This window comes from Numenius arquata, chromosome 9 (assembly GCF_964106895.1).
Source record: "Numenius arquata chromosome 9, bNumArq3.hap1.1, whole genome shotgun sequence".
In the NCBI taxonomy this organism is placed as follows: domain Eukaryota; kingdom Metazoa; phylum Chordata; class Aves; order Charadriiformes; family Scolopacidae; genus Numenius; species Numenius arquata.
Genome location: NC_133584.1, coordinates 11,651,187 through 11,667,768, shown reverse-complemented (window position 1 = coordinate 11,667,768; position 16,582 = coordinate 11,651,187). Strand labels below are relative to the sequence as shown.

The following is a 16,582-nucleotide window of genomic DNA, read 5'->3' as shown; positions in this document are numbered from 1 at the left end:
TTCCCCCCCCCCCCCCCCCCCTCTGTCCTTACTTGACAGGGGCTGCGTTGCTGCTTGTCTCTGCACCTCCCTGGTGGCGACAGGCTCAGCACTCCTTTGGCTGCTTGGCTTTACTGCCATTTTGTCTCCCTCTCCCCATCTCTGAGAGTTTCCAGGGAGCCCAGGCGGCTGTAGGTCAGGTTATGTTGTATGGCTTGGCTTGCACGCTAAAGCCAGCTACAGGCTGGATGTATGTCACAGGCTGCACCACACCCTCCTCACTTCCTCAGAGCAGTCCCTGGTTTCTTGTTGCTCCATGATGTGTCGTAAAGGAAGAGAGTTGAGATACTGCAGAAATTCAGTGTAAGAATTTGGCTGTCAGAAGATGCTTTCTGCCCTTGCTTAAGTAGCAGAGAGTAAGAGAATATGTGAAATTGGTATCCCACCCCCAAAATGTACTGTCCTTTTACAGGAGGTGAATGTCAGGCAGCGCTTGGCTTGCCCGAGCATGCATTGGCAGAGCAGATCTTCACTTAGATCTTAAACCAATTTCATGTTAATTCGAGCAGGCACAGCAACAACATCAAAACCACAAAAGCTTCGAAACAATGAAAACAAAGCATGGTGTGAATAGTGTGGAGTGTATGGAGAAGGCTCGGAGAGCTTGCCAGAGTCAAATTATAGAATAATTAAATAACATTGTTCTAGTTGAACTGTTGCCACTGATAACAGTTTCTCAGCTTCCGGAGGGGGAGAAGGGGAAGCTTGTATTCTTTAGAGGATCTGTGTTTGTCTCTGCTGGAAGGAAAATGAAGCTAAAGTAATTATTCTGCTGTGGATTTTTTTTCCCTGATTTTCTTGTCTCTAACAATTTTTTTTAACTGTTTCCCTCAGATGCCAAAAGTCCAGTACAAGTCCAACTGTAAGCCGTCCACATTTGCCTACCCCCCACCTCTTGAGGTACCAAAGGAAAAGGAGAAAGAAAAGGTATTTGAGCTAGCTTTCTGTGTCGTAAAGACTAACTCCTTCTCCCTCCTAGTATAAACATTGACTTTGGTGGCACTAACAGGGAATCTAAAGAGCAAAAGAAAAATTGGCAGGCTCTGTTGTCTCTGAAAGAGAATTCTAGCTATTTTTTCCTGCTGCGCCTGGAACTGTTGCTGATCATGGCGTACAACTGCTGTGCTACTGAGTTGCTGAAACCACCCTTGTCTCCAGTGATCAAGCAGAAGCATTGATTAATAAAACTGTTTTCTGTGCCCTACTGATTTGTATGTGTATCGTGTTTGTGCAGCACCTAGCACAATGGGGTCCTTGTTCGTGACTTGGGCTTCAAAATGCTACTGCAGTAGAGACCTTGAGAATATTAGGTGGGACACTTCTCAAATAGTCCCATATGGAATGACAGAAGTGTACCTGGGCTTGGGGCAGTGGGTCCATGTGCTGAAATAATATCTGTCAGGCCCATAGATTGCAAAAAGGTAAGTGTGGAACTGAGAATATCTAAGTATTGGAAAGGGTGAGATGAGACCTATGGGATGACAAGTGGGACAATAGTGGAAGCAATTTTTCTCCTGGCGTAAGATGGTAAAAGCTGTTGAACAGACCATGGCAGCAGGCAGAGCGGCCCTTGGGGAGCAATTGCAGCAGTGGAGACCTCAGGCATGTCACGCTGATGAATGACATTGTGTGAAAACTGTAAAACATTTTACCAGAATTGAATGCTGCACAGGACAGATTTCCAGGCCACTGAGGAACCCAGAAATGAACTCTGATAAAAGGCAAAGCTCACTGCTCATAGCTGCTTTCTCACCTTTGGAATGGGATGGAAATTGGACAAAGCTTTCCTCTTTTCAACTTCCCTGGCCAAAATTAAAATGTGCCATGAGCCCACATGTAGCCTAGAAAGACTCATTAGCAACATGACAAATGTGGTCTTTCTCTGTCCCTCTGAGCAAGTTAATGCCTTATGGTTACTGTGGATAGAGAGATGGGCTCACTGGAAAGGAAAACAAGCTGAATTCTTGTATAGGAGTGTTGCTTCTGGGTACTTTCTGGCTCAGGAGGACTCCTTCATAGGGCATTTTGTGTATCCAATTCTTCAGATCAATGAGAAATACAGCTGTCTGATTAGGACAGTGGAACAGGTCATTCTAAAGAGTATCTATATACACGTTTCTTTACCTTGGAGATGCTGGCAACATGTTTTCCTGTAACAAGAATTCCGTTTGTTGTTCTGTTAAAAATAAATCTCTCATAGAAATGAACCATTATTGTTTGGGTCTCTATAAATTAGGAAGTTTGCTCTCCTGCATATGTGGCTGGACACAGTCTGCATTTGTGGCACTTTTTTGTCCCATTTACTTTGATGGTGGTGTATTTGTCTCTTAACCAGAGCAGTGGGTAGAAAGTGGAATTGATCTTACTGACACCTGCTCTGAGAACTGACCTAACACTTTGTTCCCTTTGTTCCCCTGCCTGGGGAGCTGAAGTGCAGCGTACGGTGTTGCAGTCATACTGAATGCCGCCTCTGTTGACATATCCAGGTTTCCACTGCTGTGCTGTCCATCACTGCGAAAGCCAAGAAGAAGGAAAAGGAGAAGGAGAAAGAGAAGAAGGAAGAGGAGAAGATGGAAGTGGTGGGTGCAAACATTGAAACTTAAATGTTGTCTTCCCCCCTTTGTAATTGCAGAAGGTGTGTCATGAAAGTTGGCACCCACTTAATGCTGTCCCCTCTGCCACCGATGTTAGTTCTGAGCAAAACAGTAACACAGGTTTCAGTGTACTGCATACACTGGTTTGCATCTTTACTCTGTGTGTGTGTATGGGCTGTTAAAAGGAAGAGGTGGTATTATTTGTGAATTCATTATTTCTGAGAAATAAATCTTCCTCGATATTAAGTAACTGACTTCCTTAAAGGCAGAAGCTTGTTTTGACAAATTTATGTGCCTGTAACTGCATGAATCTTTTGTGTGTTATTTCATTGCCTGCTGTTTTTAGACCAAGGGAATTTTATCTCTTATCCATGTACTTTTCTTATTAATGTGGAAAAAGTCTTAATAATTTCATGTCCTTGGTACCTCTGACCTTTTAAAAAGGACTCAATGTTGTAGCAGTTGCTTGGTGGTGTCTAATTCAGTTGAGAGCACTGAAGAGTTTAAACTTTATGGTTTTGCACATACTTAACCCCATGTTCTGAATTGTTCACCTTTTTGGCAGCAATCTCTTATGTGCTTTGCCCATCTATCAAAATGCCAAACATTTATCCACACCCGCTCCAGAACGAGCTGAGCTTTGAGCACAGGATCCGTCCACTGCTCAGTAGTTACGGTGATTGCTTTGGCCCTCCGATGATTTCTTTCAGCTCATAGACCTGACACTGGAACTTGTCATCCTCATCTGTGAATAATGTGTCATCCTGGAGCAAGCCTAGGGATAGAGAAATGGCTGGATAATGAATTCTTAGTGGTTGCTATAATTTAGAAAAACATATGGCAGCTAAAATTCTTGCTGCACCCTGACAAAGGACCCTTCCTTTTGTGCTCTGCTAACAGACGCAAGTACGCCAAGAACATCTGTAAGCTGAAAATGCTTTATACTGACAAGCTCAGTAGAAGTCTTTCTGATTCCACTTTTAACATCTCTGTGGGAAAAGCAGTGCAGTCAGGGAATTTTTGGCCTCTTTAATTTTAAAAAAAGAAACACACAAATGGTATGTGAAGGGAGGGTGGTGTATGTGTGAAATAACCTTCCTAGACCCACTTAAATGCAGCCATGTTGTAGGCACTGAACTTCATACAATTGGCCCAGAAAATGAATCATCTCATGCGTGCAAGGCAGAATCTCTGCTTTTTGTCTTTTTGCTCCTTTAGCAATGTTTCCTTGTCATCAAACATTACTTTTTCTTTGAATTTTTTTACAGCACTATATACTTAGCAAGATGTGCTGAACAGATGCGTGTTTCTTCTAAAATTGGTACAACCTACAGCTAAGTACAGGTGTTGAGAGGAAACAGTATATTAGAAGGGATTCACATGTCCTGTCTGTGTGTGTGCACGCTCCAGATGCCTGCAAAGTTTTCTTGGCTGAATCGAGCAGAAAAATGAGGATGGTAAAAAGGGAGCTTGCTGCCACCTGCTGTGTTTGTGTCGAGTGTTTTGCCATTGTCCTAATGTTGAAGATGTATAATTGCTTTCCTGTTTTTCTTTTATGCCTGTTATATGACTAGTAATCCATGGCTTCCAAGAGATCCGCACAGCGACAAGCAGTCACTGTGCCAGAGAAAGTCCTGTCTGCCGTTACAGGACGTGCTGCTCATTTAGTGGTGTTCCTGATCATTTCCTAGTGGTTGTTTCCATCTCTTCTGCAGTCTTTTTTTGTTTGCAACTCAGTTGTTCCTGAGCAAGAGGGAAAACATGATCCATGTTCTTAAGTATGTAAAGGATGCTCTGGTTTTTTTTCCTTCTGAGCTTTTGCCTCAAGCTGCTGAGTCATTGGTAAAGGAGGGTTTAACTGCAATTCCTTAGGGAGTCACTGAGGTCGAGTCATGTTGGTTGAGCTGCTGTGAGTGGTGGCTCTGTAGCTGCAAAAACACAAGGGCAGCTTTTGGCAATTTTCATATGCTTAGTAATGATATTAAAAAATCTTCAGTTGTGACCAAGAAGTGATGAGTTTACAGAGGAAGTATTAGAAGGGGAAGCCAGAAGTGAACTGTTCCACTGCCACCTCTTGTAGAACATTTTTTCACCTGCAGTTGAGAGCGAGGCATTGCCATGATGAGAGTACTTGGATCCAGGCATTGCCTGTGCCAGCTGATAAATACGTGTGAGCTTGTTCCCCAGCAGGAGGATGGCTTCTCACCATGTTCTGGAATTGCTGCCTGTGTTAAGAGTAGCGGGTTGTACCTTATCCTCCTGAATTGGGAAAGGGTTACAGACTACTGTTAAAATCATACTGATGTTCTCTTTCCCTTCCACAGGATGAGACTGAAAAGAAGGATGAAAAAGAAAAGAAAAAGGAGCCAGAACCCAACTTCCAGCTTCTGGACAACCCAGCCAGAGTCATGCCTGCTCAGCTCAAAGTTCTCACTATGACAGAGAGCTGCCGATACCAGCCTTTCAAACCAGTAAGTGTCACCTTCCTCGTCTGTGCGCTTGACAGAGTGTCCCTAGAGTTGAGCTCGTGCATAAGGACCCAGAAGTTCTGTGTGCACATGAGAATGCAGTGATGCACCAGCTGCGAGTGGCATAGAAATGTTTTAGAGATGTGTTTCAGAGATCTGCAACTTCACTCTTGTCACATTTGCTTTTTAACGTCCCTGTCTCTAATTAATCACATGCAGTTCTAGTTGGGGTGAAGCCAGAGCTGCTGCAAACCTTTTCACTATGATAATGCTGCTTTATTTTTCATTCTTCTTCTACGTATGCCAAATGCTACAACCTGGCAGTCAATCAGACATACTCTGTGTATTAATGACGTTGCTGGGGACATAAAGACTGAGCCATGATCTTTACAGTGGGTTGAACAGTTGTACGGGCTCGTTGTCAAAGCAATGAAATACGTTAGGACTTGTGCTGGGGCTTTATTATTCTACAGTGGCATTTATACCTAAATGGAGTATTTTTTTTTCATTAAATAGATTTCTTATTCGGTTACATCTAACCTTAGAAAAGTGCCTTCGTCTCCTGTTAGCACACAGAAGAAATAGCATATGATTGTCAGATGGAGAATGAAAAAGACCTTTCAGCATTAACCCAAGGGGTAACTAACTTTTCTGCAGGATGCTCAGATATATTGCAAAGCTAATAAGCTTGCTCCTGACCTCTAAATCTCCTGAGTCAAATTCTTCTGGCCTTTATTTTTGTTCAAGAAATAACACCCTTGACTTCTCCCTTTTGCAGAATTATGCATGGGAAAACGGTGTTCAGAAGAAGTAATATTTTTTTCCAGGAAAAGTAGTCATGTTTTTAATAAATGGATTTCCTGGAATTCCATCAGCACATTGGAATTCTCCATGCATCATGCCCCTTTGAAACGTCTCCTTTAGCAAAGCTGTGGAAGGATTTTTCAGTTTCTACCCTTTAAAAAACAGAGGTGACCCAACAGGTATTTGGATTGGGAAGATCTGCTGTGTGGTCCAGTTAAGTGTCCACTCATGAAGCTGAGATGTGGACGTATGTAGCTGTTTGCTTCAGTTTCAGAAGAAGCTGAGTCCTTGATGAGGGGAGTGCAGTTTCCTGCTTTAAACCCCCAACTCCTCCCCTCACCCCCAAATAGATTTTGAAGAGAACAGAACAGTGCAGGTTTTTCACTGGAATTTAGGTTGTGTAACCAAGGAGGCTCTTGAACTGGAGCCGTTCTGGAGCTTTGCTCTGCTTTGGGGAACGCCAGAGTAAAAGGCTTCTTTGAAATGCTGTTTATAGGAATCCTGCTGTGGTCAAAGCTCTGATCCCAGCCAGGCATGACACAGCAGTGCCTCTTCGCACCTCGGGTTTCAGTCCTCAAGGCGCACCGATTTGCTGTAGTCTGCCAGGATGTTTGGTGGTGATCTTTGTAATTAATTCCCCTTTGTTTTACGAGGTTCTGCTAATAGGATTCCTCAGTTGGTGGAAGCTGGTGATCAGATTAGTCTCTGTTTCAGATAGTCTCCTGGGAGGCGGCTACACAGAGAGGCTTCACTAAGCTTTGTTGCCCTGAAAAGATGAGCCTTATAAAGCAATTATAGTTCAATTAGTTTTCATGTGGAAAGCCCCAGACTGGGACTGGGGTAAAGCTGTGAATCCAGATGCCGTTTTCTATCAAACTGAGACTTAGGTAGTGGAAATACAAAAGGTACCCTGGATAGACTCTGTCTGTTCCATCCTCTTATCAGGCGGGAATCCAGGTGGGTGTCAGATGCTTTTTTTCCTCTGAAACTCACTCCTGCTGAGGTGTCTCATATGGCCCAGGATAAACACTGTGGCCGCAAAGACTGCACCATGAGGCAGAGGTGAACAGCTCTGATGCTCACTGCACTTGTCTTGCAGCTTTCCATCGGAGGCATCATCATTCTGAAGGACACCAGTGAGGATATGGAGGAGCTGGTTGAACCCGTGGCAGCTCACGGTCCGAAGATCGAGGAAGAGGAGCAGGAACCTGAACCACCAGAGCCCTTCGAGTACATTGATGATTAAGACCCCAAGGTACAGTGTAGTGTGCAGAGTCACCTTTATTAATCCTAGTGAAGGAAAAGCCTCTTTGGATCAACTGAAGCAGTTACCAGCACCCAGCATTCTTATTTTAGCTCTTTGACGGCTTCTACACCAGATTCAGAAACACGCTCTGTCCCAATTTGAAGAGTTTGGCAGCAATAAGAGAAATCCATTCTTCGGGATCAGGTCTGACCCAGGACCCTGTCTCTAATCTCGCGTGCTTGGCTACTCTTGAGCAGAGCCTCGCTGGGCAGAGCTAGAGCAGTGCACGGGGTCACAGGCAACAGCTGGGCTGGGAATAATCAGCTCATGAAAGATGGTCCCTGAGGGGCAAGTGGTTTATGTAAGAAAGCTGTCATCTACTTGACCTCAGTGTGGCAGGACTGGTCGAAAAAGAACTACTGTGCTTTCTGGGGTTGTCTTGTCTCCCCAGCAGTTCTCAGCGGAATTTAAAGACGCTCCAGTCACAGGCTTTGTGGTGCTCTTTGAGCTCAACTTGTAGATCTGTTCCAGGCAATGAACAGTGAGGTTCTCAGGTTCTCTGGTTAAAGTGCCTAAACTGATGTGCAAGTTTCTTATCGAGAGGCAGAAACCCAGTTGCTTAATTTCCAAATATGGGCTGGCATGTCCCAGTGCTCCCAAGAGCAAAGATTATGCACTTGAATTGGTGGATGGGCAGGAAAACAAACTCCTTGCTGAAAACTGTAAATGTTGCGTCAGTGGCAGGCTCGGGGGAGTGTGTGGGGCCAACCACAAGAAGCTTTAGTTAAATACATTTGCTTTTCTGGTTTCTCTCTCCCCTTCCTCCAGGATCATGTCCTCTAAAGAAGACACTATGCTTGATACCAGAAAGACAGAGGTGAAGACCTTCCTATCGAGATCTGCTGTTCAGTGCATGCAGCCCCAATCTGTGCTGAGCTAAAGCTGATAGTCCGTGTTTTATGGCTGAAGAACAGATATATGCTATTTAGTGTACTCTTTCACAAAACCTTGTTTTCAAATAAATATATTAAAAACTCTTGACAGAAAACTTGCTGCTTTAAAAAAAAAAAAAAGGAAATGTAACTACCTTCTTTTCCACTCACCCCAAATGTTACAAACTAGACCCAAGCCGTGCGTCTTCCTCCAGCAAAGCTTGACTGACCTTGCTTCTCTGTAGAGTCGTTGGGATCTGTGCACTTCTCTCCTTTCTCTAGCGCTTGTTTAGACCGAGTCAGGTCATCAACTCCAGTCTGGCCCTGCCATAGCGCTGATGCTACAGAGGGGGCAGATCTCCACTTGCTGGCAGCTGCCCAGAGGAGGTCTGCTTCCAGCCTACCTCTGTGATACTGAGATCACACTGATCTTCCCCCTTGCTCATCCTGGTATTCCTGTGACAGTGTGGGGCTGACAGAAGGGCTCTGGGCATTAGTGATGGGGAAATGGGGTGTGTTTCTCTTTTCTTTCACAGAGTCCCTTTTTTTTTTTCGCTGTGTTCTTTCATTGCTTTCACCAAATATGAGCATAACAGCTGATGTGAGCAGGCAGCTAGCGATGCATTACAGGCCTAGATGGGGTGAATCCAGACATGCAAGTTGTTACACTGCTGTGCATTGTTAGCCAAGGGGGGATTTACAGTCAGGGGTATGGAATGAGCAGCGGTCAGAAGGAAAGAATGCGGCTCGACCGCTCGCTGTCGGCTGCCGGCCCTTCACCTGTTGGGCTGTAACGCTGCAGAGGGTGCACCACCGGCCAGCCGGAGGCTGCGGCCCCGCTCGGCTGTGAGCCAAATGCTGGGGGAAGCTCCATCATTTGCAACAGCACTTACACAGAATGAGGTTTCTATTGTATGTGTGTTGGGAATGTTTTGCTCCATGTGAACATACCACAAGCTCATGTGCATCGGTAATAATGGAAGGCTAATCTTGCGTGTAGTGCCTGGGAGCTTTTCCAGCAGATGGTTTATTTTGGTGAATGTTACTATAGCAATAGAATAGTCTGCCTTTGTTCTCCACAAAGCTTAAGCTATACAGAGCAGAGGTGTGGGACTAAACGCCAATATTTTGAGTCCTAGGCTTCAGTCAGAAGTCCCTGAAGTTGAAATGCTGTCTCGATAAGGGTGCTGGTCAGAGCTCACAAGTTCTCAGCCTGATCCAGAGCTGTTCTCCCATGGAGCAGAGCCAAGGATGAACCTGAAATGGCTGCAGACAACGTTACTGTCAGTAAAACTGGAAACAAAGAGGGAATCGCTGCTCCAATCCCATGGTCATTTGAAGTGGGACCTGGTGTTGTGGTGCAAGAAACAGAAGCTGGACAAATGTACATTGTGTGAGTCTCTCTGGTGCTGGAATCCTTTCCCTTGGAACGGGTACCTGTGTCCTTTACTCCTGCATGTTCTGCTGATGCCAGCCAGCACGGTATGCGGTGTTTTTCAGGTAATTTGTTAGTAATGCCTCATGTCAGCTTAACAAAATACCGTGCCGAGGGGAGGATGCTGGGAGGAGGGACGGGGGATCGTTTCAGGTCATGCAGCAACCTGCAGGACAGGCAGATATTGCTGGGAGATGTCTAGAGTCCGAGTAGAAATGCTGGGAATGATGGGCCGAGACCTGAGGTCCTATATTCATGCCTTGGCCGAGCTGTGAACAATCTGCTTCTATTCACAGGAGTTTTTGCCGAGCCTTTCACGCTATAGCAGACGTTTCAGGGTAGCCAGCGCCTTCCTGGCACTTGCTACAGGTTTGGTTCTCGGTGTGGCTGTGTAAATCTGTACGCACAGAGCAGCTCCCACTGAGCCGTGTACTGCCTGGGGCACCATCCAGGAGACTTCATTCTTGCTCTAAATGATTTTCTTGTGCCTGTAAGAGCGCTCCTGCCTCCAGCAGTGATCTTTCCCGGAGCTCCCTTGGCACAAGCGAATGTTAAAAACCTCAGCCCCAAACTGATTTCCGAGCTGCAGCTCTGGGGCCACGTGGTAAGGTTACGCTCGGGCAGTCAGATTTTTAGAGGAGCTTCTGGTGGCTGTGGAAGAAAAAGGCCACGTGTGCCAGGCTGGGGACACCAGGAGGGACATGGCAAAGGAAAGGGATTACTAGCGAGAAGGAGAGGTGATGGCCACACCGCAAATGTGAGCTGCTGTGCGCTGAGGAAGGGGTGGGAAGGGGCAGCTCGGTGGGATGGCGATCAGAGGAAGACACGCTGCTCCTTTGGGTCAAGCAAACATGAGGAGTGTTTTCTAGCAAGTGCAACTCCACCTTTGGGCAGAGGGCTGATGATTGAGAGGTGGCTCCTCTCTTGGCAGGAGAATGCAGGTAAGCGGCTGAAGTATCCAGGGATTTTGGCCTCTTTGCACCTCTCTCTGGAGAGGAGACTGCACACACAATGAATGGCTCATCAGTTGCTCGTACATTTGGTATCAGTAGATGGGGTTTCCCTCTGGGGACCTCCCCAGCAGAGCTCTGTGCAATCGGATCCTGTTCCACCATGCAGCACCCAGGTCCTTCCCAGCTTCCTGCGCAGTGGGCAGCCCCTCGGGTACCTGTGCTCAGGCCCCGTAAGTTCCTAGAGGATAAACCTCTTCCAGCCATACCACAGCTTGGGGGGATGCCATTCCCGTGCCTTAGTGAGAAGAGTGTCCAGCTCAGGCTGGTTTTGCTTGGAGGACACCACTTAAAAGACTCCAGACAGTACAAGGACAAGAGGTCCTCCCATGGGGTATTTTTGAGAGTTTGTGGTACGAAACAGTGTGTCCTGAGTAGAACGATCCCATGCATGTGATTATTTTTTTTCCTAACCTCTACATATTTCTTCAGTTTACTCATCAGGAGGCTGAAGATGCTGCTCTGAGATGTCACACGGTGCTTTGCTGAGGTGCTGCGCTTTGCTCAATTCCCAAGTTGCCACTTAAGAAATCTGGGAATTGCCAACCTGTGACTTTGTAAAAAAAAAACCCAAAAAACTAAACATGCAAAGAGGCTGTAACAGCCCCAGGAGAGGTCAGTTAACCCTCTAGGAAGAGTCTAGAAATGTTCTGGAGATACAGCAGAAAACCCCTAGAAAGACTAGAAAAAAAAATAGTCCAGGGAATGGCCAGGAAACCTCCAGAATCTTCTGGAAAGGTGCTAGAAAACCTCCAGGCAGGCTCTGGAAAGTCTTCTGGGCGGGATCCTGTCCCCATGCTAAAGTATCTGACCATGTTCCCTGGGGAAAGATGGGGCCGATCACTCTGGGGCCATCTGAGTGCTGTGCTTGAGGGACTGAGACCACCGCTGGCTCTCTGACCTCCAGTTTGGAGAAGGCATGGTGAGAGCCTGGAAACTCTTGCTACTGCTTTAAATAATGTAATTTAGCCACAGTGACTCCTGAGCCTTGATTTCTTAGGAAGTGCAGCTCTCCTGGGCCTGTCTGGGGATGCTGTGGAGGGACCCACCCCTGGGGTGTTTGCCAGGGGCTAATTGGACCTGGGTTTGCCAGAGGGAGAGGCCAAGGTGGCAGGAAGCGTGTTTCTGTCCCTCCTGACTAATGGGCCTGGTCCCCCTTAACCCTGGTGAGAAATAAATAACTTCAAAAGCACACCGCTCCTGACAGATCCCAGAGTCCCTCCAGGAGGCCCCGGGCATGTCCTCAGTCTCCTCTTTCCGGTTGTTAACTCGGGTACAAGCCCCCTGCTTGGCTCTGCGGTGGGGACAGAAGTAGGGATGGAGATGTTGGAGGTAAAGCTCCCAGGGCAAGGGGCCTTCAAGGAGGAGGCCAACAGCCCTCCGGCACTGCTTCTCTGCGCTGGTGGGCACTCAGTAGGTCTCGTCCTCCCACCTCTCACCATCACAGCGGTGCCGCCCTCCCTATCTCTCCCTTTCCTTCCAGGGCCAGGCAAAGCTCTTCCTCCTCGCCATTCAGCATGAAGGTTGGGCGCCGCTGATAACGATGACGACGTTGACCATTTATCTCCCTGCATCCTGGAGGCTGAAGCGTCCCCCACCCTCACCCTGCCAGACCCATCCTGCCCTAGGCTGTTCCCCTGCCTCCTGCTCCTCTCGGTGTTGGTGACGGGTTGGGTTTTCAGCCCAGCTCCGGGTACACCTTAACTCTGGCAGTGGCAGGATGGGGGATATGGGGAGCATGGACATGGTAGGACTGTGTAAGTCTTGTGGTATTGCAGCCTCTGATGGGACTAGTCTGAAAGCCTTCACCCAAGGCTGCTGATCTTTCCCTGGGGTGAATTCATATGGGAGCAAGGCTCTTTGCTCCCTCAGTGAAGATAACTGGTTTTGGCAGACCTGGTTCAACGTGTTTCTCCAGCACTGGTGGGATTGGGCTGGCCCATGCTTTGTGTCTTGGGAGGAGAAGCTGCCCCAGCCCCTGCTGTTGGACTCCAGCTCAGGACTGGCTTGACTTGGCCTCTGAAATCCTGCTCTGCATGGGCAAATAGTCCAGCTGGCAGCAGCCCAGGTCTGGAGTTCTGTTTTGAGGTCTCCAGTTCCTGGCATTGGCTGCACGACTAAACCTTTGCTTTTTGCTCAGAAGGAGGACTTGCAGGTACTCAGGTGAGCCATCGGTGTCTCTTCCAGCACACGGGGGAATCGGTGTTACCCACATATTGCAGAGAGGTGACTTGAGGCAAATCCTATTTCTATCCAAGTCCTTTGGAGACCAGCTAATCAGAGGAGATCATGAACCCCAGACATCCCAACCCTGTGGGATTCATCTGATGGACCTGCTGCCCCACACCCACATGCAGCTGTGTGTGTTTAAGCAATACATAGATCTCTTTTCTTTTTGCTTTTTTAATTATGTTTGGAAAGCATGTGCAGAAAATGGAGGGTGGAGAGTCTATACTGTAAGGGTCCCAGTGAGCAGGGCAGGGTGCATGGGGGGACACCCAGGGGCTCACTGCCCACAGCCTTGGCGCAGGGCTGGCCAAGGGCAAGGACAATCATTTGGTGGCAACAGCATCCCTGGCCAAGGGTATAAATAGCTGCTCTGGTGACCCAGAGAAGAATTGCTGCACAGGCAAGGTTAATTGTCAACAGAAATTATGGGGACATTGTTCCTCCAAAGATAACCTGCAAGGGATGAAGTGTGAAGCAATTTTTTTCCCCTTCAGATTGAAGGAAAAAGACCTGAACTATTGGTGCAGTGTCATTGTTCTCGGCTTTAGGCTGGCTCTCCCATTTTATTGTTTTTTTTCATCCCTTGTCAATGAGAACCAAGATGGATTGCCTTTTTGTCTCTCCACCATGTCCTCCCAGAGGAGAAGTTGAGATAGCTCCTGTTGGGCTGGGCAAATTATCTGTTTACTTTAACTTTACACAGAGATCTTTTTAATTTTTAGCTTATGTGTGAAATCTGGGGTTCAGGGATGAACAAGAAGCAGTTGGAAATGATTTGCTGGAAACATCTGCATTGGACAGCAGAGTTTATGGGCTCATTCATAGATGAAACCTGCTGCTTGCTCCTCTTGCAGGCCTGGAGGTTTTGTAATTTGTCCACGAGCGATAGGGCAGGTGGGCATCAGTCTGTGGTGTGGGACAGACTGCCACCAGTCTGTGCTGGTGGCAGAGTCAAAGCTGCGCCCATGTGATGAAGGCAGTGAGGCTCCCTGGGACTGTCGCTGGAACCGGTGATGTTTCTTCTGACAATGAAGCTCTGTGCTGCTGTTTCTCTGCTCCCAGCTTCCCAGGCTATTTTCTCTGTTGCTTTTTTTTTTCTTTTTTTTTCTTTTTTTTTTCTTTTTTCTTTTTTTTCTTTTCTTTTTTTTTCTTTTCTTTTTTTTCTTTTCTTTTTTTTTCTTTTTTCTTTTTTCTTTTTTCTTTTTTCTTTTTTCTTTTTTCTTTTTTCTTTTTTCTTTTTTCTTTTTTTCTTTTTTTCTTTTTTCTTCTTTTTTCTTTTTTCTTTTTTCTTTTTTCTTTTTTCTTTTTTCTTTTTTCTTTTTTCTTTTTTCTTTTTTCTTTTTTCTTTTTTCTTTTTTTCTTTTTTTCTTTTTTTCTTTTTTTCTTTTTTTCTTTTTTTCTTTTTTTCTTTTTTTTTCTTTTTTTTTCTTTTTTTTTCTTTTTTTTTCTTTTTTTTTCTTTTTTTTTCTTTTTTTTTCTTTTTTTTTCTTTTTTTTTCTTTTTTTTTCTTTTTTTTTTTTTTTAATGGACCATCTCTAGTTCTTCCCTTCTCCCAGGCCCCTGTCTTTTTTGGCTGGAAAGCCTTGCCGTTACTGCAAGTCAAGCCCTCTCATGTGTTGGTGTTCACCTTGGTTGGGGGCTTAACGACCCATGTCTTAGATGAGCACATGCCAGAAAGCCCAGCCTGGGGCCCCCTTTGGGCCCAGGGCCCCAAGGTGCTGTCATCCCTCACAGAGACACCCCCAGCCCAACAAAAGCAGCCGGTCTGTCCTGGTTGTCACCCCTCTCCCTGTAGGGATCTCTGAAGGTGATCTCTGCCATGGCTGGAAAGGCACCATGGGCTGATGTACTGGGACGGAGGAGCAGAAAAAGCCCTGGAGGACTCCTTCCTTCCTCCAGCCTGGGCTGGGCTTTGGCCAGTCCACACCAGGGTGGTGGCAGCAGCAAGAAGGTTTTGCAGAGGTTGGAGAAAGGAGTGTCTCCTCTCCAGGTGGGCACTTGAGGGATGTGGGGGCCTGACATTGCAGGGCAGTAGGTTGAGCCCTGGATGCTCCTGTCCTAATCTGCGAGGTCCTGCTGGGAGAAGAAAGCTCTGGTTCCTTCCACGCTGGGCTGTAAGGGGCCTGGGAGCCTCCTTCACCCTTTTGCAATGGACCTGGAAGGAACTTTTTGGGGACCCACCAGCCAGTCCCTCCTCCCTCTCTGCTCTGCATTGAGCAGGCCAAGAGGTTTCTGCATCCGAAGGAGAGCTGAGTTCACCCTGTCGCCGCCTCCTTGCATCCCGTGGCACAAAATCAAAGTCTCTGTTGTGCCTCTCCTGGTCAAGGACTTTGGTTACAGGAAATTACTGGAGAAGGGTCTGCATATAAATAGCCTGGCACTGGGCTGACCACATCCTTCTGGGGAGAGGTGGGGAGAGGTGAAACTCAAGGCTCAGCAGTAGCTAAACAAGCCCCATCCAAGGGAGACAGAGCAGCTTTATGATAGCCTGATGCTGGGGAAAGCAGAGAGGTTTTCCTTGCAGAGGGCCCTGGGGAAGCATTGCTGTGTAATTCGGTATGTGAGCAGCATCTGAGCTGCTGGGCAAGTGCCCTGCCCGAGCGCAGGACATCAATTCAAGCAAACCCTCTGCCCCCCAGCCAGTCCCAGTAGGAGCCAGTCCATGCTCGAACCCAACCAACAATAACATGTCATCAACTAAAAACTCAAATGCCTTCTTATTTATTTATTGCCGAAATGCTTCTTCAAGGTATTCATTGAAAATTCAAACCAAAATCTTTTTTGGCAACTAAAAGCTGAAGTTTGTCTCAGAAAATAACAGGATGTTTAAGCTTTGAAAAATGTTCCCCTCTTGCCTGCTTGCTTTTCTTTTTAATGCAACCACTTGGAAAGGCTACTGCAAGAAGACATTTCCTGCAAAATCTTCCACTTGGGCACAGAGAACAGCCTTCTGTTTTTTAATCAAGCAACAGGTTACGATCCAGCTCAGGACCTGACGCTGCCAGAGTTGGTGGCACAGCCACAGAAACGTTCAGCCCCTGGCAGAGGTGGCAGTGACACCTGCCCCAACTATGGAGTTGGGCTGATGCCCCAGGTGATGATTACTGTCCTCCCTTGGGCAGTGGAGTCCCACTTTTAAGGTTTGAGGCACAAGCTTTGCATTTCCCTGACCTTACCTGGCCAGCAGGTGAGTGTTCAGCCCTCAGCAGCACCTCCCTGAAATGGTGTCTCTGCCCAAGTGCGGCAGAGCCTGTGCAAGGCCATGTGTGCACAGCAGCCTTGCCTGCCTGCTGGAAGGGCACTTCTGCAAGAGTGGGAGGAGAAAAAGAAGAAAAAATACAATCAAGCAAATCCCAGATCCCACGCAGCCCTTTCCACCACCCTGTCCAGGGCACAATGTCAGTCCTGTTTGCCTGCTCAGAGGAGAAAGCCAGCTGGATGCGCATCATCCTGAAGATGGGTAAAGGAGAAAGTCAGTATAGTCCCTCTTCTTCCCCATGGGCAGTGCCCAATCGTCACCAAAGCAAAGCAGGAGCGAGGGAACACAGAGGATAGTGCAGACACCTTTACAAAAAAGGTGGGCAACTGCAGCTGCTCCAAAACCTTGGGACCACTCTCTAAGAGAGTCTTTTTACTCCTTTAAAAAGTTAGAGGGACAGGTGACGAATGGGAGGAGAAGATCACAGCTCTGTCACCTTCGTGGTGAGCGGGCGATAAATGGCCAAGGGACCCAGTCCTCCCTCCTGCTGGGGATGGGCTAAATGCCCGATAGGCTCTAGCATGGTGAAACTCGACATGAATATTTAAGGTTTGCTATTGTGAGAT

At 47.0% G+C, this 16,582-nt stretch overlaps 1 protein-coding gene across 2 annotated transcripts in view; it reads left to right on the top strand.

The window, feature by feature from the left end:
- Nucleotides 1-8,195, top strand: part of PSMD1 (proteasome 26S subunit, non-ATPase 1) — a 73,844-nt gene extending 65,649 nt beyond the window's left edge. Inside the window, exons 21-25 of one of the 2 annotated variants that reach the window (XM_074153746.1) lie at nucleotides 874-966; nucleotides 2,526-2,618; nucleotides 4,958-5,104; nucleotides 7,005-7,160; nucleotides 7,980-8,195. In XM_074153746.1, the coding sequence (XP_074009847.1) occupies nucleotides 874-966; nucleotides 2,526-2,618; nucleotides 4,958-5,104; nucleotides 7,005-7,151 (480 nt within the window). In that variant the 3' untranslated portion in view covers nucleotides 7,152-7,160; nucleotides 7,980-8,195. Of the gene's footprint in view, nucleotides 1-873; nucleotides 967-2,525; nucleotides 2,619-4,957; nucleotides 5,105-7,004; nucleotides 7,161-7,979 lie in introns of those variants that run through there. The other variant, XM_074153747.1, reaches the window with a different exon arrangement.
- Nucleotides 8,196-16,582: the final 8,387 nt, after the last annotated feature.